We start from the raw sequence: 22,080 nt of genomic DNA, 5'->3' as shown, positions 1-22,080 counted from the left end.
AGGGAACTGCACCATTTTTAATTACCGCAGCATTGCCAGCTGATACTTTTTTTTTCCCCATGGAACGGCAAGGAAATTCTTCGTTCTCTGTCAAGTAATCCTGGTTTTTCGTTCACTGTTTGTGTAGTAATCCCATTTATGTTGCAGAAGAGGACTATGTTAATTTTAAATTAATACCAGAATTGTATCTATCAGTGCATTTTTATCTTGTTTCAAAGTAAGTTTTTGATTAAAAATAAGCATTCTTGTCCACCTGATGCTCTTCTCGTTTAGCACTCCTGTATGGTGGTATTATGTTAACATTTTGGAAGAATACTCAAGGATTTGAGCATGTTTTTCTTCTCGCTTAGACTTTGCAAATGACTGAAAAGCTTTCCCCACTCCTAACCTCTCTTCTGTTGTGCAACAAAAGAGCTTTCCTTTAAGCATCTTGGTTTCCAAGCACAAGAAATCGTCTCTGGGCATTACTGAACGTTTGACTTAAGGTGTGATGAATCCTCTTATGCCAAGTTGAATTTTTTGATGTATACTGTAGATTAATGTCTAACTTAGCTAAAACAAGTGTGAAGCTAGTATTGTTCAGAGTTTCTCCTTTAAGGTTTTGTTCGGACCTCGGGTTTTGTACAAAAAAAAGAATATGCTAAGTCTGCATTGGATGTCACAGCCTGACTTTGTTTTGTCAAGGCTGTTTCCTTTGCTTCTTGTCTTAGAAAGATGATCGTTGCATTACAACAATACAAAAACCTTATTCTGGCTTCGTGACCTGCATGAGGGAAAGCCTTTTAAACTATCTGAAAACTTATTTATTGATTTATTTAAATGTATTGGTTTCTTACTGTAGTGACTTACCAGTTGTTGTCATTGCACTTTGGTATCAGCCTGGGGAGGGGGCATGTTTTGGTGACGTATGGCAAAACAGCCATTGCAAAATAATGCTATTGGTGTTGCTGTACTTTGAGGTTTCCTTTTTCCTGAGAATTTAAAAACCAAATCCCATTGTAGTTCAGAAAGCTTATGGCAGCTTGTGACTTCAGTACTTCAAAACCAATAGCGTACCTAAAACAATATAAAACTGTGTACTTGGAGCTGTGCATATACAGTAAATCTGTGGCAATATTGTGAAAACTATATAAAAATGCAAATATACCATTTTGTTAACTTGATAATGCTTATGCATCCCCCTCCCCCTTCTGTCTTTATAGGTCTACGAGGGCTAATCAATCTTGGGAACACATGTTTTATGAACTGTATTGTCCAGGCACTTACCCACACTCCACTGCTGCGAGATTTCTTCCTCTCCGACAGGCACAAATGTGAAATGCAAAGCCCCAGCTCATGTCTGGTCTGTGAAATGTCTACGCTTTTTCAGGAGGTGAGTGCAGTCTGCCACAATCGCATTGCCTTTCCACAGATGCTGGCTCTTTCTTACCCCAAAAGGGATTGTGTGCTATTTGCAGATGTAAAGGGAATGCAAATTACATTTCCTCTCAAGGTGTGGCAAAACAAAGCAGTAAAGTGAGACCCTACTCTCAAAAATAACCAACTGCTGAAAAGGAAATTATTGCCCTTTTAAGTCCTATTCTTAAGTCACCCTTGTTTAGGCAAAGCTGGTATTGGAAATAATTACAGTGCTGCCTGCTCTTCTGAGACTGATCTGCAAGTCTTTAGTCTTAAAAGCTGAATGTGTGCTTTAATTAAAGGTGCAAGTTGTAACTGGAAAATATGTCACAGACTCTTTAGGTGATAATGGGAGTGAGAATAAAGCAATAGTATACAGCCTTGTGATTTAAGGCCCTGGATTATGTAGGTCTGTATAAATATTTTAAAGATCTCGATTCAGTGCTTTCTAACAAGGAGAAACATCTTTGCTATCATCTCTTATGTGGAAACCCATTAATGGCCAGAAGGATGTAGAAAAATTAATGTGTTGTACATAGAAGGTACAAACTGTACCAAGCTCTTCTTTCCCTTTCTCACTCAGGTGAAGGGCTTTGCAATGTACCTTTCTCTGTAGGTCTGGTCTGTGCTGTGTGACACAGGCACAGTCTTTTCCTTAATAAATAATCAAAGAGCTTCATTAACTATCTTAGTTCCACATCAGTAATGTAAGGACTATGGCTAGACACAGGCTTCTAGCTTTAAGATGAGTCTTTAAAAACAAACAAATAAATCCAGTTCTGTGCCTTTCCCTCAGTGATAGATCTGCTCTCTTGGTAAGGAAAAAAAAAAAACCAACCACCACCAAAACCCCCCCAAAAAGCTATAGAACATGCTGTCACAGAGCATTTAAGATAGCTGGAGATGTCTGTACACAGAGCGTGTCTTGTGTACATGCTGTCATGGAAATTTGCTCAAACTGAGGCCAACCTAAAATGGCTTTACTTTTATCTTGTGATTTTTTTCAATTTGACTTCTGTGCCTTTCTCACCAGAGATGATTCCTTTTGGTCATTGCAGGTGAGTTAAACATATATGGAAGGTATAGTCCCCCTTAGCTATTCCAGTACAAAGTTGCTTTCTGCTCATACTTAGCACTAATACGAATTTGCAGCCTTTCATGCTGCTTATCAGTCATTAGTTGTATGTTATACTTCTTATTTTTTTATTTATTTTTCAATTATTCCTGAGTCTGTCAAGAAAGGAGGTAAAAACAAAAGACAGGCATGCCAATAGGTAGCAGCTGCAGGATTATTGAAACCAGATGTGCAGTTAAATGGAGAAATACCACTCTGCCTAGATAAAAAAAATCAGTCATGGTATACAAATACCAGTTTCTGTATGCTGTTAATATAGAAACCTATTTATTTAAAAAGAAGGTACTATTATAATCTTGCCATCCTTTCATCAAATTGTGGTATAAAGTCTCATTCCAATGAATATCACTGCATTCTGTTTACACACATGCATTTTTCAAAAAATCCCTTGGGAAAGGGAAAATGAGTATTACATTACAGATTGAGGGGCTGGAGGAAAGTTCAAGACTGTCTAGGTAATTATTTTTATTTCCATTCTTGTATGTGGAGCCCTGTTGATGGCCTAGGATGCCTTTTGCTAGACTGCGTACAAGCACGTAACAAAGAACAGGCTGTTATCCAAAATGGGGCTGAAATGCAGCATTCACATTAGTTTCAATTGTAATCAAGTTTAATTTCACATACAACTTTGGGAATCTCAGCCTTCATTTTCCCCAATCAAAATTCATGCTTGTGCTTGCATTAGTTCTAATAATTAATGTTCTGTGACATGAGAGTATATGAATGAGGGAGGAGCCGTATCTGTGATACAGACTGTGAAGATAGCAGCTACAGTAGTCTCTGTCCTTATTTCATGTTGAAATACTGCAGCGATGTGCTGTGGGAGGACAACAAAAAGTCTTGACCACCTTGAACTAAAACTAGAGCTTAGTCCTCCACAAGCAAAACTGTAGTGTCTGTAACCAACTCAGTATATTTTAACTTGCAAGCAGTAAATACCATGTTATATTTATAGCTCTGTCAGCACTCATTGTAAAATTCTGTTTCCCAGTGACTTTTAATTTCTCTACATTCAGAATTTAAACCAAAATATTGCGTTTTTGGACCAGACTGGTTATCTTTTATGTCCCAACTACATGCAGTGGCTATGATGAAGATTCCTATGCTGTCTTTGCAGGCATGAGGTCTGAATGAAGGAAAGCTAACCAGTGGAGATTTTAGTGCTACGGTTAAGAATTCCTTTGTAATTGAATTACTGAGGAAACTTTGGTTCAGGTTCTGTCTTGTTTTTATGTAGCTTTCCCACCGGGATTAACTGATGTAGTTATCCCAAGGCATCTTACCCAGTGACAAATGATCAGGGCAAGGGTTAACTTCATCTCCCCTCCACCCTTCTTTTCTGAAGTTGTGATCTTAGGCAAATGGAATGCCAGGGGAGCCGGTGAATGCAAGCCAGTAAGAACTCTCCGGGAGAAAAAGAGACTGTTTTGAACATTAAATGAAACTTAATATACAACATAAATAAGCAAGTTTTGCTATTTTGCTCCTTAAACAGAAAATACTTGTCCCTTTTTTTGTCTTGCTTAAGATCGTTTAGTTATGTAGGTTGTGTGATTTCTCTGTGATAAATAGGAAGCTACAAAGTTCTTCCACCTTGAAGTAGGTTGGTGGTGAGTAACAAGTATCAGATGGTTCTCAGAATTGAGTTTTTTTCCTGGTAGCTTTTCTTGCAAATATGCCAAGCATTGATTTCTGTTTGTTTTAAAAATATCTGACTGCATCAATTAACATTCTCATTTGTGCTACTTGAAACCTATTTCTCAATAGAATCATGACATGAATTACACTGCATAAGAAAAGGAATGAAAAGGATTTGGGAATTACAGATAGTGGTGAAACTGGATGGAGGGAAGATAGAACACACAGAATCCGTTCATTGAGCCTTTTGGCTGAAAGGGTTTGTGCACTACTTTTTACCTACTGGTATTTGTGTTTTAGTTTTGCTTCGCCAATGAAAATTAATTTCAAGATGGTCCACACCCTAAGGTTTATCTAAATCCTTTACAGAATGACATTCAGGATGGTAGAATTAGCAGATCTGTATCTCTGTGTACTCTGTGACTGGAATAGCAAGAATACCTGGGAATATAGCAGAAAGCAGTGCATCCACTCAGAGATGTAAAGAATAAAGCCTTCTTTATTCCCATCATTACTCATCCTCGGGAGCCTATCAAGGTGCACAGCACAACTATGTGGAGAGTTGAGAAGTGAGGACAAAAAGCAAAAAGAAAGAGATGACTTAGAACTTACGTATCTTAAGATGGTACACTGTTGAAATGGCTTATGTATAAAATAAGTTCCAACAAAGGTACAAGAGGAGAAAGTAGTTAAGGCTCTTTACATGGTCAGAGGCCTTGCATTTTGTCATGGAAAACACAGAGTTTGTGCCAATTTAGTAAAATCTTCTCCCTGAAATAAGTATAGAATATAGAGTGCGTGCAAGCAAAATGGTTTTTCTGACTCCTTGAACCATCGCTGTTTGGTGGGAAACCTCTGGTAGGTGTTCTCTTACTCTGAAAGGCACATATTACCCACTCCCTTTATCCAGGGTAAACTTTCAGAATGTTTTAATTGAGAACCAATTTCTAAGTGGAGGTTTTAGCTTCTCAAATTAGACTGGAGCCTGGTACAGGATTTATGCCTATAAATTCGTGATTACAAAGGTCGGAGACTGTTTAGTTGATACATATGCAGGATAGATCAAATATATCTGTTCACTTAATGGGGAAACTTCTGTGCATGTGTTTCTGGCAGGAGGAGGAGATAGTAGTACAGATGTGTGTGGCAGTGATGTTTGTATGTTTGTTTTTTAAACCTGACTGGTATCTGTAATGATGATGCAAAATACAAAGCCTAGAATCCTCTAAATCCCCTATAGATTCTTCTTTTTTAGAATCCAAGAGCAAGTGTTTTAAGTGCAAAAAAATAAAGTTACTGTTACTTGAGTTGTGTGTAAGAACGGAGGCTTTGAATCCTAGTTTGGTGGTTTTTTTCTTTCTTTTTTTTTATTTTATTTTTCCTGGAACAGCAATTAAACAGTGTATTACCAAGCATTTTCAAACTGCTTGAACCTAGTTCTCTCCAACACAAACAACTGATACTGCTGAATTGAAAACAAATTTAAATAAAAATTGTTTTAAATTATGTTTGGAGGAATTGTGCCATTGAAGTGTTTTAAAGGTGACTTGGAAATACATCATTATTTATATTTGCACACTTTAATGAAAAGGTTTGTATAATAGTGATTGAATAAGACTTTGCATGGACTTTTTTCCTTTTTGTGGATTTGGAACAGCTCTGATAGGCTGCTCTTCCCAGCAACAAGGAAATGACAGAGATGGGATGAATGCTTTATACAGTCCAGTTAAAATATTGCTATTGAATGCACTCAGATACTTCTGTTCCATTTTTGATCTATTAGATTAGTGAAGCTTTCCTTCACCCCCACATATATTCAACAACGTTTTAACTAGGTGTGTTTCTCATTTCTGTGTGATAATAGCTAATAATTTGATAAAGCTTCTTGTTAGAGTCTTCTAATCCTAATGAAGCACTAGAGAATGTAAAATCTGCTGGCAAGTCTAGTGCCTGCAGTGGAGTAATTATGGAGAGTGCTGTTGGTTAAAATGACCGGAGAGCTCAGGGACTAATTGTAAGGAGTGACAGAACAGAGAAGTTTTATTGCTGCAGTTCCCTGAATTATGTTGAGCAGCAGCTGCGTCAGCAGATTTCAATTACCATACTACTGCTCCAGTCCCTTGGTGTCATTCTCGTTGGCATCAGAGTTAACTATTGATCTTCTTATTTATAGAAGCATTTTGTGTTGTTTGGCTGCAGAGGTATATCTTCTTGTTTGGAAAAAGCAGAGCTTGCAATGAAGAAATTTTTGCAAGGAAATAAAACCATTTAGAAAACCCTACAAATACGAGGACTAGATGAGATGATTGTACTACCTCTTGCCTACGTGTCCCTTAAAATACTGTGTTTTATCTAGGCAGGTCTGTAGCACAATTGCCTGTGCTTGCACTGATATAAAATGCTCACAGACTGACCAGGGAGAAACTTGGGGCTGAGGAAGGAAGCCTGCTTTTCCAGTGAGAGTGAGAAATGATATACTGCTAGGGTTTTAAGTCTTATTTTTGTTCTGTGTATTTGCTGCTTACTGTCTTGTGTTTGGGAAGAGTAACTGAAAATAAACCGCCGTAGATTTGATAGGATCTTGGCAAAACATGATTGCGGTGTTGCAGTCACCCTTTACTGGCAAATACCTTTTTCCAAACATTAGGGAAGGCAAAAGGACTTACAAATCTTTACTTATTTAACAAAGTAACATTTTATTTTTAATACAACCTGAAGGCCAAGTGAATAAACTCTTCTGGGCCTTTTCTGGCTCCCTGCAGGGACACCACAAGCATCTCTGCTTTGCTTTTGGAGCTGGTATCATGGTGCACAGTGAACAGACACAGAAGTCAGCTTGCTCAAGGAGGGGCTGTTAGCTTTAGTCTCAGACTGTGGATGCCAGAATTGGCAGCAGCAGAAGTGAGGACCCAGGAAGATGAAAGTAGAAGCGTTGGAGCAGTACCACTTGGATAGAAATGGAGAGGGTGAAGGAAGGAGCTGAACCTCAACCCAGGGAAACACAGACCCTTAGTATGGGGTGTTTTTTTGGCGTGGGTCTCTTGTTTGGGTGGTTGTGGTGTGGGTTTTTTTTTTTAGTGGGACCTGGCTGGTTTTTAATTTTTTAAAAAAAGGCATGATTTTCTGTAGGCAGTAATCTGTCCTCCTCTTCTGTGCTCTTACCTCCCCAGCTGTGTGTCACCACTCAGGAGTGGTGTTTCACATCACAGTTTTGCTGACTGAATAATTTGTCCGTGCACTTTCTAATATGCTTCTGGCAAAATCACCTGGAGCGATTTCAGTCACTACTGTAGCCAGCTCATCAGATTCTGACTGAAGCAGATTAAGAAGCAGATGCAGGAGCTGGTCCAGGACCAGATCTCTGGGCAGTGACACCCTGCAGGAGCAGTAACAGGCAGCTGGCTTTGGGGATAGGTGAATGAAGTGGTACCTTTGGCTCTGCAAACAGCTGCGCTGAAAAAAGCCTTTTCTAAAGCCTTGTGCTGTCATAGCTATACAGTGAAAGGCCATTACTGGCATGAGGCTGCTATCGTGCTTATAAATTTTTCCATAAGGACTGTGCACAGCCATCGGGTGCAGAGTGTTACCATGGCTTGGTTCAGGGGCTGGCTGACAGTTAGCATCTAATATTCTCATCTTCAGTGTTTGTCCTGATTTTGGAGGGCATGTAATTTGTGAACAAAGTTGCTGATCTCTTGCAATTGTAGGATTTCCACGCCTCCCCCCGCCCCAGCTATTTTAATAAAAGCCAGTGGTACCAATAAGGTGTTTAAGCGTTGTTTGCCCCCCCCCACCCCCCCCTTTTTTTTTTTTTTTAATTTTAGGCTAATCCATCACAAAATGAAGGAACTTCAAGGGGGAAACTCGAGGTGCTCAGTTCTGAGATCACTTCAGTAGTCTGTGATAAAAAGCTGTCTCTGTATTTTCTTAAGACCATCAGAATTAAATGGTTTAAATTTATTTGACTAATTGCGCTCATTTAAGTTTTTAATAATTAAATGCACTGAGGCTGTGTAACTTGTTAACAGTCATGTCCTTTTCTTTGCTTTGAGCAGTTTTACTCTGGGCACCGATCTCCTCACATTCCATATAGGTTATTGCACCTGGTATGGACTCATGCACGGCATTTAGCAGGGTACGAGCAACAAGATGCACACGAGTTCCTCATTGCTGCATTAGATGTGCTACACAGACACTGCAAAGGTAAGGCTTGTACTGAGTCTTCAATCAACAAGGAATATTGGATCAAAAGGAGGTAGAACAATTTCTTCTTAAATCAAGTGTAGTGTCTTCCAGTACAGCAGTCTTAACACCTTTTAAAACGTTTGGTAGACTTAAGGGAAAAGATTTATAAATAAATAAACTGTTCCCACTGTCAAAAGTTACCTAGGGTTAGAAGCAGACAAGCCTGTACATTGGTTTGAATCACCATCATGTTCTTCTCTTATTGGTTGTGAGTCACTGTCTTTTCTTTTAAATTGCCATTTTACTTCTATTTATACTTGAGGCAGTTAGAAATCTTACTCAGTGTGTCATGGGACTGATGAAAATAACGTAGAGGAGTCTATGGCTGTTCTGCTTGCATACTATTCCGCTGTATTTATGATACCAAACTCCTTACAGAAATGTGAATAAGAAAAGAGAGTATTGGTTTTTTGTATCTTGTTTTATTTGTAGATAAAAATACATAATTGTACAATACAGTAAAAATATTCAGTGACATGTTTTTAGAGATGAAGTATCTAAGTCTTGAACTGATTTGGTAAGATGATACGAAATTATGTATTTCATGTCAGCTGAACAAAAGCTGAACTGAAAATTTCACAGTCTGCCAATGTTTGATCTAGCTTGATTCACTTAAGCACAGAAATTTTTACTGTTCTTGTAAGGGGAAAAGTAGTAGGGTTGATACGAGCAAAACAAACAAAATCCTTAGTTACTAAAAATAAGGTTTAAAGCACTCAACTTTCCTTTAGTGCTCTTAGAAGAAGCACTTAGAGGTTAGTTTTTTGGCTTATCAGGACTATCAAAGGGAAGGCTGCTACTGCTTCTTTGAAACATTTTGAAGTCTTGCTTTTATCTTTGAGATTGTCTTACAAGGTAGATGTGCTTGTTCAGATTCATAATAGGTGTCCTCCAAAAGAGTCTTCTCCAAAAAGAGTACTTCTAAGGACAGGAGTACATAGAACAGTTCTTTTGTAATTATTATTTGTTATTTGACAGTCACTAACTGAAATTCAATAAGCTTAACAAAACTAGTGTTGAAGTACTGTACGGAACAGTGTCTGCCCGAATACTGACCTCTCACTTCTTAACACTGAATAAACTCCACTGCAAACAGAAATACTTTCTGGTTCCTGTAAAGTTTCTGAACTGTTGATCTAATGAATCTTGATGCTTTTTCATCATCTTTGATATAAAATGATGTTTGTATTTCTTCTATGCTTCCCAGTTAGTTCATGAAGAAGCAGTATTTTCAGAATTATAAAGAGTGAGCTTGCAATAATAAAGGTCCCCATCCTCTTTTCAACTGATAAAGAATCTGAAAAGAGTGGGTTGGTTTTTTTAAGAAAAAGTGTTGTTTGGCTTTAAATGAAGAATCTGTTTGTATCTTCTGGAATTACCAACAAAATCAAGCTTTCTCAACTTTTTTTTTACTCTTGATTGTGTTCAGCCTCTCCATCCTGAACAAAAATGAAACTGTGATCCATCCTAAAACCTTGAAAAAAATCATATGTTGGACTTTCTTTGTTGGAAAGGGTGTGTGCATGTGTATGGATTCTTTTACTGCTTGGTGGATATCACAGATGTGTTGCAAACAGACTGCTGAATTGGTATCAAGTTTCATAATGGTTTCAGCCAGCTTGAATTGAATTAGGAAGTTTTGCACCTTTAGTACTGAGCTTTTTTGGGTTGTGGGAAATGTACCGTTTACATTCAATACAAGGACTAAAATTCAGTTATTTAATGGATATCCTTAAGTTTGAGTCTGCACGGACATAACTAAGCTGTTACAGTGCTACCGGTGGGAAGGCATTAGCAGTAGATCCTTGACATCTGTGCACCCAGGTTTTTAATTTTCTGTTTCTGAAGAAATTAAGAGACTTTTATTATAGAACTATGGTAAATAATCTATACCACATCAAGGTAATTTTAAAGAAGTGGTTGAGCAGTTGTGTGGGAACCAAACAAGTTAATCTACACCAGAATTTCAAGTAGGGTCATGATAAACCACTTTTGGAATGAACTAGTCTGCGATGTAATGAGAAAGTTTTCCCACTTACGTACTTATGTATGCACACACACATATGCATGTGAAGTATACATATGTAACAATACTGTAACGAATAATGAGAATATGTCCTAAAGCTACAATAAGCAAATAATGCCTCCCCTGCCAATATTAAATATTTGTTTTTACTGAATCAAAAAAGCTTTTAAAGCTTCCAGTCAATAGTAATCAAGTTCTACAATTAACACACAGTGAAGTAAAATAAAGTCATGGGGAAAATGATCACCAAATCTTCAGGCACCAAAGTAAATGAAAGTGTTCCTTATGCTAAGAACTGTATAAATACCCAGTGATATTTGTGTGGCTGACTTTGGTCGTTTATCCGCTTTCCATTCCAGTTACCCAGCTTTCTAGGAAGTGTCCTAATGCAAGTCAGAGAAAGCTGTGAACGCTTGTAACTGATACCTGTCTTGGCCTAAATAAAGAAAAATACATGATTTTGATGTGCATTTAAAGATAAGTTTTGTAATACTGCATCCTATGAAGCATAAATTTAACTGCCCTGTGAGACTATCATATGGGCTGGCTGGCCCAGGTAGTTTGGTTTGGTTGGTTTTTTAATGCTGGTTGAATATATACTTTGTTTTGTGGAGTTTTGGAAGCTCAGGATACCTGTATGATCACCCATGTAAATCATGTCTCAGGGGTAATGGCTCTCCTTGTGCTAGCACTGTTGTGTTGAGCTGTGACATCTGTGCAGGGCATATTCTGAACACTTAGCAGGGCTCCTTCTGTGCTGCTGGAGTAATAGGAAATGTTTTGGAATAAAAGGGATCGAGTCTGTCATGCCTATGCATCACTATTCATTCCAACAGCTGGAGAAAGATGGTCTAACTGGAAAGTAGTATTTGGGGGGGGGGGGGGGGGGGGGGGGGAAGCTAAGCTATTATTTACCAGTGTCTCTCTACGATGCACCCAAAGTGTGCGCAAGGTCTGTCCTCAAATGCATACTCCAACTAAAAAAGCGAGAGCTTTCTTAAACCTGAGTTCTTTTTCCGACATTGCTGCTATAAATGACATTTAAAATTGTACCTGCATTTTGTGCTGTTCTGGTCTCTCTTGCTGGGTTGATAGTGCTCACGGTTCTGCAGTGTCATTGGTATTTGTGGTCCTTCTCACCACAGAAGCTTCCAAATGAGACTCAGAGTTTACTCTACGTCGGGTAGTAGCTTCTTCACCAGAGTAATGCTATAAGCAGCCTTGCTGTGTAGGTAATGGCCACCTTCTTTGTACTAGTGTGGAACCATTTGCCTGGACTTCGGCATGTATTGCCTTTGGTCTTTAAAATGCACAGCACGTTTGATTTTTTGGTCTCTGAATATGTTTGGATCATAGAAGATGCTGAAAATGATCAGACACTGATCTGTTGCTGCTTGCGTGTTTTCTTAGGATCTTCTACGAAGAACAAGTACAAAGTATACCCCACTCTTCATGTGGGATCCTTCAGGAGTTCCAGGGCTCTTCATTTGTTAGAGGAATATAAATAGGTGTTTCTGCCCAGTCTGTAACACATTAGTTCAGCTTTTAGTCAACCTGAGAGATACATCTTAATTACCAGTGCTCTAAAAGAAATTCAGAGTTCTAATTCTGCAAACTCCCATGACAGTGAGGTTCCAAGAAACTTTGTAGTTTACTCACTTTGTCTCAGACATATTCAAACTTAGGCCAGAATTATAATTTTCTTGTATGGAGCAAGACTGCAATTCAAAAGTTAACGTTCAGCCTGTAATGTTAGTTTTTTATTTATTGCAAGAGCAACAACAGTCAAGCAGCAGGGAGTGGCAGAGATGGGCATATGTACACAAAGGGACAAAAAGCAGGATGAAAAAAATTGAAGTGATCCTATATTTTTAACCCAAACTTTATTCAGTGAATGTTACTCAGTTGTCTAACAAAAGAAGAGTAGTACTTTAAAGCTGATTGTTCCTCATTTATCTGGTTTTCATGAAGCATTTTGCATTCATCTTTAACAAGGACTGCTACAAAGCAAATTTGAAGCCTGGTGCTTCATGACAGAAAAAGAATGCTGTGCTGAGATTTGGGAGTAAAACACTACCCTGCTCCGTGAATTCTGCATGATATTCTTAGGAACAGATAAAGCATATGCTTGTGAAACATGTCATCTGCTATGATCCATATAAATTTGTGTGTACACTGCTTTGTCATAAAGAATAACAAGCACGTGTTCAGAAGACTGGGGGCCAAAGTAAAGCAGAAAAGTTAACATTAATGTCTTGTTTTGATAAATGCCCCTTTTAAAATCTGGCAATTTTTTAATTCCTTGTTCTTATTTAAAATGCATAATGGAAGTTGAAGGCAAAACTTCTTTATTTTTATTTCAAAACCAAAAGGAATGTTAAAAAGTAATCTGCTCTTAAAGTTGCTATGTATGATTTACCTTTAGTAGTATATTAAATGCCTAGTTACTATGCTTAATTATTGCACAGATGCAGTAGTAACTTATGGGGTTTTTTTAAAGAGAATTGCATTTAATTTGAATCCAAACTTTTAAACTCAATCTTCTGCCATTCTCATAATTACATTAGTGTATACATAAATGTATTTTCAAGTTTGGTTTTAGCTTTGTGCTGACAGCCTCTTACAAGAAGCTGCTGATTTCCCCAGTAGGAATTATGACCAGCTTTAAAAACAAAAATGTATGAAACTAAAACCTACTTGGTAAGAGAGAAATGTTGAAGGGAACCTTAACTTGAGCACAACAATCTAGCAGCTTCTAGTTCTCAGCTGCATAATATACCTCCTCTCAGCATCTGTTACATATTGACAAGTGTGAGTAGGTGGTAATCTTACTTTTTTTTTCCCCCTTCCTCTCCAACCAAATGTCATGGGAAATAATGTTGAGTGGGTAATGCCATTCTGTTTTGCTGGGAACAAGCTCACAGAATATTCTTTTGAGACCCTCTCGTCACTGATCCTAATTGACTTGTATAATTGAAAAGGGAGTATGCGTTCTCTCCCGTAGGCGGAAATGGCTGTCTATTAAAGCTGTCCAACAGGGATGTTACCTGTGGCCCAGTGAAAATCTCTTGGACACTGTTCTCTGCTTCTGCCCCCCCCCCCCCCCCCCCCCAAACCAAGGGGAGATAATGATTCAAATGGTGAGATTACAAGGATGTGGCAGTTGCATGTTGTTCCTTTAAAAAGGAAAAGTGGACTTTTAAAAACAAGGATAAAAACCATTAAATTCTTTTTTGAAAATCCACATGTAGTCTTTAAGGCTTATAAGTGATCTTTTTTTAAAGGTGAAGAAAGTCTTGTACAGTCTCTGTACTGTATGCTCTATTCATTAGCTTAGCATAATTGAGACCTTAGAAAGATCTTAAGTTCAATAAGATTTAGCTGAAATTCCCATCAAGAAGTGCCTCAGACTGGGTCTGATAACCCCCAACTTGAACCTCGTACATTTGAAATCTAATTTTAAAGCGTTTTGTTCAAGAGCCATTTCAAGGAAACAATATGCTTTTCTTGACAATTCAGACAAAAGTTTCCAAAGCAGGCAGCTGAGTGAGAGCTTTTCTGAGGCATTTAGGATCTAATTAACTGAAGTGGCCCATTGCAGCTTAGTAGGTATCACCTATGTCTGCTTTTCCACACTTAGTATAAAGTGGAACATTTGTCAGTTTATATAGTATTTTTCAACAAATTTGCAAAGCTTAATTGGAAAAAAGTCTTATTCCTTCCTGCTGCAAGAAGACTCCAGCTGGAGCGCCTTAGACATAAGAAACGTGGTGGGGTTTTGCCCTCTACTTCTAGATTCTTCAGGTGTTTTGTTTTTTTTTTTTGCATACTTAACTAGAAATTAATTGGTTTTAAGTAATAGTTGTGATTTGAGGAGTCAGTTTCTGAAATTAAATACTTCCTAGTAAGTTAAAGATACTAGGAAACCTGGCAAAACTTAATTATGTCTTAGCAGTTTGTTGTAGGAGATTGGAAGACATCTTCAGATGCACTTTACAAAATAATTAGCTAGTGCTGTGAAGTAGTTTGTGTGTGCATCTCTGTTTACAAAGCAAAACCACGTGCATCTATCCTACCCAAGGAGAATAAGCAGCACAATCTTGGAAATCAAAGCAGAAGTGTATCACTCCTAGTTCACCTATGAGGAATGGAAGGAGAATGCCTCAAAGCTGAGAGCTGCGTCAAGAAATTTTTGGCTATTTAACGCTCTGGTTAGTCTAAGAAGGCTGAATTGGCCTAATCGCAGCACTCAAATCACACAAAATCGCTGTGCTCCTGAGACCTGCAGTGGCAGTTGATAATGCCTAGAAGATGGGTACGGGCTCATTGTGCCCTTTGGGAATTTAGAGGATTGCCATGCCTCTGGAGAAGGTGGAGGAAGGCACAGCACTTACCTTCCCACTTCAGATAAGGGCATCTTTCATTTTCTCACTGGTGAAAACTTTGAACAGAAAGTACATGTTTATGTGGAAAGGACAGGATGCAGACAGGAGGCTGGAGGTTAATGGGTCTTAACAAACCTCCTCCCCTCACTCTTGTCTCAGAAGTTGACTGGCATAGAATTAAAAAGTAGCGTTTGCTGACATTTCTCCTCTGTTCATTTAGGAAAATAATGTACTACTGAATACTCTGCCTAAGCAGAAACTAGTGCTTCTGTGGTGAAGAACTGGCCATTTGTTTAGGTACAAATGTTGCACAGCGGTGCTTCAAGTGAAGTTTAAATATTAATTTTCATGAACCACCTTGGCCACTCCTTCGTCTTAGGAGCTGATCTTTATACCAGATAGTGCAAAGGGAGATAGGGCGATAGATACCCTGAGAAAGGGTTTGGCTAACAGCCGATACGCCTTTAAAGCTTCAGCTCTACAGAAGTCGACTGCATTTAGTCACCTTCTGATTACCTTTTATATTTTTCCAGAGTTCTGTTCTTGTTTTCTTGTTCTTTCTTCAGTGCACAGCATTTTCAGGGTTCTGTAGTGTTTATGTGAACTTGCAGTATGTTTATAAATTCGCGTTGTAAAGAGTTACTGGAGACACAGTCCAAGACAAACCACTTGGAGGATTTTTGACTTCTGAGTCTGTGTTTGCATTCCTCCAGGTGATGATAATGGGAAGAAGGCCAACAATCCCAACCACTGTAACTGCATCATAGACCAAATCTTCACAGGCGGACTGCAGTCTGATGTTACCTGTCAAGTCTGCCAGTAAGTAATTTTTTTTTCTGATTCTGAACTCTGATTTGAATCTCAACACTTCCCAGTGCAACAGCGTACTGAATTTTTTCTTTCTTGAATACCAATAAAATACCAGCAAAACTCCAGCAAGGCAAGAACTAAATGCAATCAGTTACCAGTTAACTGTTGTATATTAAGACATATCAAAAATGTTACCTGGAAAGTACCACAGGCTTATGGGCACAAACTTTTTACTAGTCTGTAAAAGGTTGTTCTTTTCCAAGTTCATGAGGAAAAGACTTCCAAGATCTCTCTGGTTTTGAAAGTATGTTAATGCCACTACATTTGAAGAAAATTCCAATATCCAGACGTATTTTCCTTCAGTTAGGAGCCTCCTATATCATCAGGAGAGGTTTCAAAGAGGCTGATACCTAATGTAATCTCAGGTACTAGCAAGTGAATGTTTTACAAGAGTAAGGAAAAATGTATTTGTTGCTCTACACTCTGTACTGGAGCAAGTTGACTTCTCTTTCAAGATGTTTGGTGTTGCCATAGTGCAGAAGTCAGAGTTCTTGTTTTTTGTTCTGTCCTGCATTCTTTATAATTACGCATGCTGTCCTGCAGATGGACTGTTGTGCTGTGCTTGTTTGAATCTGCTTTTATTTCCAGTTTCCTGGAGAGATTTGCAGAAGGTTTACTGTAAGGAAAACACATGAAATTTTATTCTTTGCCTGGTAGAGCCACAGAATCCTTATATGATAATGAAAAGCTCGATGCGTTATGGCACGCTACTAGCATTGATGAAACTTTAACAAAAGTTTTCTTTTGAAAATTGACAACTTTTGCACAAACAAATCTGAAAAAAAAGTAGAATATTGTAGGCTTAATTAGATTGCAGGGTGAGATGCTAGTTTTGCAAGAAGAGAGAACTCAAAAAATAAGCATGAGTACAAACAGAAAATGCTTCCAAACTAGGAGCTTAGACCCCTGGAGTTCTGGATTTCTCTTAAAAATGTAAATGCTGAAAGAAAATATTTCAGTCAATACAAGTTAAAATTTTGAGAAGCTTTTTCTGTAGTCTAGCTGTTGGCTTGTCTTCAGCTGTCTTGTAGAGAAATCTGATTGAGAACATACGCTACTTCTTGATGCAGTTGTTCTTTGGCCTCTTAAATTCCAAATGCTGTAGGAGATGCATTATAATATGAACTGCAAAGCTTAATTCAGTGCACTACTGTATAGAAAAAGTATTTGGAGCTCTCTTTATCGAAGTACCCTTAAGCACCATCTTTCGTGTCTTGACCAGAGAACCACGCTTCTAAACTAGTTGGATTGCATGTAGCTATGGTAGAGGTTAGCTGGTTTATACTGGTCAGTAGTACGGTCAGTACCTCTATCTCTGAGTAACTCTACTTGTTCACTTTGAGTTACAGGGCTCCAGTGAGTGGGAGAATGTGTTAAACATATTTTGCATTTAGTACATCACATACATTTCCTAAAACACAGGGCTTTTAAATACACAGAAAAACAATTGGTTGTGGGAAAACACTCTGGAGCAACAGTATTTTCTGTCATCTTTGAGTGCCCTCTAGGGGTGATGTAGATCCCATAGTTCTTAAAAGTAATATCTGATGTGCATCCTAAAGTGAGCAAGACTTAACAATACTTCCTTTAAATGTGTATTAAACTGCTTTCTTTTTCATAGTGGCGTTTCCACAACGATAGACCCATTTTGGGACATCAGTTTGGATTTGCCAGGCTCCTCCACCCCGTTCTGGCCACTGAGTCCGGGGAGTGATGGCAGTGTCGTAAATGGGGAAAGCCATGTATCAGGCACCACCACTCTCACAGACTGCTTGCGAAGGTATGAAACGAGACAAATATCATTTTGGTGGGGTAAAAAGAATTTGGCTTCATTCTGTTCTCCAGGTGGCACTGAACAATGGGAGTAAGTGATGCTTTTTCATGGCGTTATCCCCAAACAGGATTTTTATACATATTTTAATTTTTTGCATAAGAGAAAGCGAGAAGGCAAAGAAGGCTCAGAGCAACAGTAGGCCTAACAATAAGCAATCAAAACCAGTTGCCATGCGATGCAAAAGGGAAACAAATTTTACATTGGCTGCTGCCAGGCAGTGTGGATTTAAATGATTTAAACCACTAGTGTCTGTCTCCACGTTCTTGGTTGTGTCAGCTAAGCAAGCACATAAAAAGAGTTCACAATGCATTTAATATTTGTCTAAATTAGACACCAAGTATCATCTTGATTTTGCTGTAAACAGCCGAGGGTCGGCTACTGCCAGCTTAGTTGCGGGGATGGCATTAAGAATTAAAGGAATGGAGCTTTCAAGAAGAAAAGATAATTCTGAGCAGGAAACTTAGGCATCTTGGAAACAGGTAACTGGAGAGAATGTTGTGGCTTTGCATACAGTTAACTTGGATTTTTCAGCAGATCTGAAAGTCATTCTTTCGTGGCAAATGCAGATATTTGTCAAAGATATTTGAGGAAGAGGTTACCTGTAGCCTGGGGCAAAGCTAATCCTCCTGAAATAGAAATTCATAGCCTCTGACATCTGATTTCTAACTTTCTTGATACTTTTAAGATCAATAATTTTAAGAAAACAAGGGAATTAGTACAAATGAGAAATTGCTAATGCAGGGGTGCATCGAGAGGCAAATCTGGTCACATTTTGGTGATTTTTCTTCAACATAGGGATTAGTAGAATCAGAGAGAGATGATGATAGGGAAGGAAAAACATCCAGGTTCAAAGATGCTCTCAAAGAGTATGGATTTTGGAAAGAAGTTGAACTCTAATGGATAAAGAGGATGGGTCTACCTTTTTACCCAAAAGTTAGCAAGCAGGTTGAATATTAAATTCAAACAAGGAAGGTGTGTGACTTCCTATCAACTCGTATGGCCATGTGACTTAAAGTTGGCTTCAAGAAGGAAGGATTGAGCAGGAATATGACAAAAACCAGAAGAACATAGGCACTCCTGACAACAATAACAACAAATTTATAAGCCTTTTTACAGTCTTGAGAGAAGAAAAAAAAAATCAAAAAACAAAATCAAAAACATAGGCTAGGTAAAGAAAATCTTGTTAATCAAACAAGAGGGGAAACCAAGGGCTGTGATGATTAATTAATGCTGGAGGCTGCATTGGCCGTAAACAGAATGAGGCCAGGTAGGGTGAGTGACGAGCTGATACCACATTGCCCTCATGTGCTTAGTGTGTGCATTAATATCAAATGTTCAATTATATTTCAAAATATTTAATCTCAAAAATCCTAGTTGTAAAGCAGCTTCTGGGGAGATTATTTATTTGCCCCATGGAAGCCTAAACTTGGAGGGAAAGACTTAGCAGTCCATCCTCCTAGGCTTCTCTGTGCTGACAGTTTCTGAAAAAGTGAGAGAGATTTTGCTTTAGTGTGTTGTGAGAACACAGAGGTAGTATATTTTCTCTAAGCAGTCCCCTGTTCTGTAACAGTCTCTTCCTATAGCTCCCTTGAGCAGTTCTGTCTGAAAATTTTGAAAGAGATTTTTCTAGTTGTCAACACTTGGGTTTTCTTGGAAGATGTCTGTATTTTGAAAAGGACTTTGTGTTTACAGCCCTTTCCATCTCAGAGCTTTGATCCTAGCCCTGGAGGGCTACAAGCTTGAAGAGTGTCCTGCAGATAGCATGCAGCCGAGCACAGAAGTCATGTCATCTTGCTTCAGAACATCCATATCAATGTTTTTGTTTTTTGAAAACAAAAGATCTTTGCTTTCTGAATGAAAATTAGCTGTCCTGTTGTAGGAGATGAACTAACATTTAGCTCCTTTCTCAGACACTGCTGTATTTCAGTGCAATGTTCCCAAGTAGAGCGATGATAAATGTCAGATTTGGATACCTGAACCATAGCAGTTTACATTATTGTAAGTGGTGGGTTTTTCAAAATGACACTTAAAAGCCATAAACTCTGTCTCTTGTGGTGCCAGTGACCCACAAGGAAAGGAAGTGTTTTCAGCATGTGTGGAAAATGGTCTGATTGTTTTGTGCATCCCTTTGCTTTTTAATATTTTTTTCAGGTTTACAAGGCCAGAACATCTAGGAAGCAGTGCCAAAATCAAATGTAGTGGTTGCCATAGCTACCAGGAATCTACCAAACAACTCACTATGAAGAAGTTACCCATTGTGGCCTGTTTTCATCTCAAAGTAAGTTCACAGGGGGCAGACAGAGCAGAGGACATGTATTTCTCTCTGAGAGGATGAGCTAAATTCCTGGACATGCTTCTGGCTTTCACTGGCTAATCTTTTAGTGATACAAATTAATATAAAGAACAGCTTGCATGCCCAGATCGATTTCCTATTAAGATAGTATTACATTATCTATAATGTAGCTTTGCGGTATGTCTGCCGGAACCTAACTAATCAGAATCTAGAAACAAAAGGGAAGGCTGGTACAATACCCGAACCAGCATAGAAACCAATCTCCAGTAACACCCATCCTGCATGGTAAAATTTTTACCTTACATTTTTCCTGGAAGAATGCCACACAGGAACTCTGTGTTGAAGGAAAAGCATGAAACAGTTATGGGTTGCAGTGGAGAAGGTTTCTTGTATCTTCCCAACTGTGATGCAGTTTTAAACACTTCCAATCCAGATTGTCAGATGCAACGATGGGAGATAATGTCATAGTTGGTGCCCTCAGATAGTTTAGTCCTGTACAACTTGTCTTAAATATAAAGAGTATGACTGTGGTGCAAGGTAGGGAGCTATTGCAGATGATGAAGGTCATTCTGTGTCAAGAGGCAAAGGGTCCTTGAAAAGTGATCCCCAGGCCTTTGTAGAAGCAGCCACCAAAGTAATTTAACTGCATCTGTGGTCTGCTTGCTTAAGCTTTTCAGCTGCAGACCTCTAAGGTCTTGAGTATCTCCTGGGACATAACAACAAAATCCTCTCACTGCTGGACAGCAAATGATGATCACTGGCCTCACCTCTTCCGATGACCAGTGTTTCAAGAAACTGCTTATCTGATCATGATACTAATGTCACTTAAGCTACATAAAGAAAAGCAGCATTTTACCTACCACTATGGTAACTGGAAACAGATCTTAAAACAGCAGCCTGTATGCTGTGTATACAAACGAAGGCTGTATTGTTTCTCCTTCCAGTTGGAGAATGGTGAATTGAAAGAACACACGCTCCAGCCTTTTGCTTCAGAGGCTTCCATCCATTGTTCAATTCTTAGATGGTTTCTAGGCTTTGAACTTTGGTAAAACACCTGGGTAACTTTAATGTTGGAATTAGACTTTTATCTTGTCATGGCAAAGTGAATGCTGAACTTTGCTGTAGCATGCAGGCAGTTTTTCTGGTTTATTTTCCAGTAGCCCTCTAAGCTAGGTCAGTACATTCATAGTGGAAAATCTAATCTGTGTAACTATAGTGTCATGGTCTCACGGAGCAAGTCATGGACTGTGTTCAGAAATTATTGTCGTTTGAAATTGTTAAATTACATAGCAACTCTGTATCCAGCGTAGCAGCAATTTAAAATTTATTTTCAAAATCTGGCTTGTAGAGAGAAGCTTGTTAATGAAATGCAGAGGTCTTAACATGAAAACAGAATGCCATAGGAAGGTCTGTATTCATGAGAAAAGATCAGTTCTGCTTTCTACTGGAAAAAGGTGTTACAGGCGGAAGGATTTCCCTCTTGTAATTTACAGGCCTTTTCAGACAGTCTGGGACAATCATGCCTTCAGTTGTTCACCATATACCAGCAGTTCTTCAGTTGCATCTTGAGTATTAACCAAGATGATAAGCGATGTTATACGCCAAAGATATTCACCTGCCTGGAATAGATAGTAGCACAATTCCTTTGCTGTTCTTTGGCTGGTTTTGGTCTTCCTAAAGAGCATTTTTGCATGACTGACTTCAGGTTTCAGGAGTGCTTGGCTGGCTGCTTGGCTTCTGGGGGGAGTTTTGGGGATGTTGGGCTCTTGGTTTTTATTTTTGTTTTTATTTTGTTAATGCAGAGTAGTTGGCAAGATATACCTAGGTGATTCTGCTCTTTGGGCAAGGCAATGTAAATGTGCTCAACCCTTTTTCTACGCTCAGTTCAGTGTTTGTGTTATCCAGAATGGCTGAAGATTTTTTTGAAAATAAATTACTTTTCCTAAGCAATTGTGTTGTCCTGTCCATGCAAAATGCAGATTTCATTTCATGTGTTAGAGCAAAAAAAGAAACACAAAAGATAAGAATTACAGAAGTCTCAGCTCTTAACGTCTGGATCTGTTGCTAGGGAATTGTTATGGCACCACGATTGGAAAATAATTAACTTGAAGTGTAAATAGAGCAGAATTTCTGAGAAATGGGGAGAGAAGCTGCCTTTAAATAGAAACTCATTCATCTCTTTCTGGTATTTGTTCCTGTTTCCATTTAATGTTCAGTCGAGAAGATGAGGAAAGGATGGTGGGTATTGCAGGCTCC

General features: G+C 38.6%; 1 protein-coding gene across 7 annotated transcripts in view; it reads left to right on the top strand.

The window, feature by feature from the left end:
- USP22 (ubiquitin specific peptidase 22) overlaps positions 1–22,080 on the top strand; it is a 111,763-nt gene that overhangs the window by 82,714 nt on the left and 6,969 nt on the right. For all 7 annotated transcript variants that reach the window (XM_074885545.1, XM_074885544.1, XM_074885542.1 and 4 more), the window contains 5 exons: positions 1,203–1,372; positions 8,227–8,374; positions 15,541–15,646; positions 17,319–17,477; positions 19,683–19,809. In XM_074885545.1, coding sequence (XP_074741646.1) covers positions 1,203–1,372; positions 8,227–8,374; positions 15,541–15,646; positions 17,319–17,477; positions 19,683–19,809 — 710 coding nt within the window. The remainder of the gene's footprint in view (positions 1–1,202; positions 1,373–8,226; positions 8,375–15,540; positions 15,647–17,318; positions 17,478–19,682; positions 19,810–22,080) is intronic.

The sequence above is a fragment of the Strix uralensis genome, chromosome 16, assembly GCF_047716275.1.
Source record: "Strix uralensis isolate ZFMK-TIS-50842 chromosome 16, bStrUra1, whole genome shotgun sequence".
NCBI lineage: Eukaryota > Metazoa > Chordata > Aves > Strigiformes > Strigidae > Strix > Strix uralensis.
The sequence above is the reverse complement of the archived record's forward strand: the minus strand, read 5'-3'. Positions and strand labels throughout refer to the sequence as shown.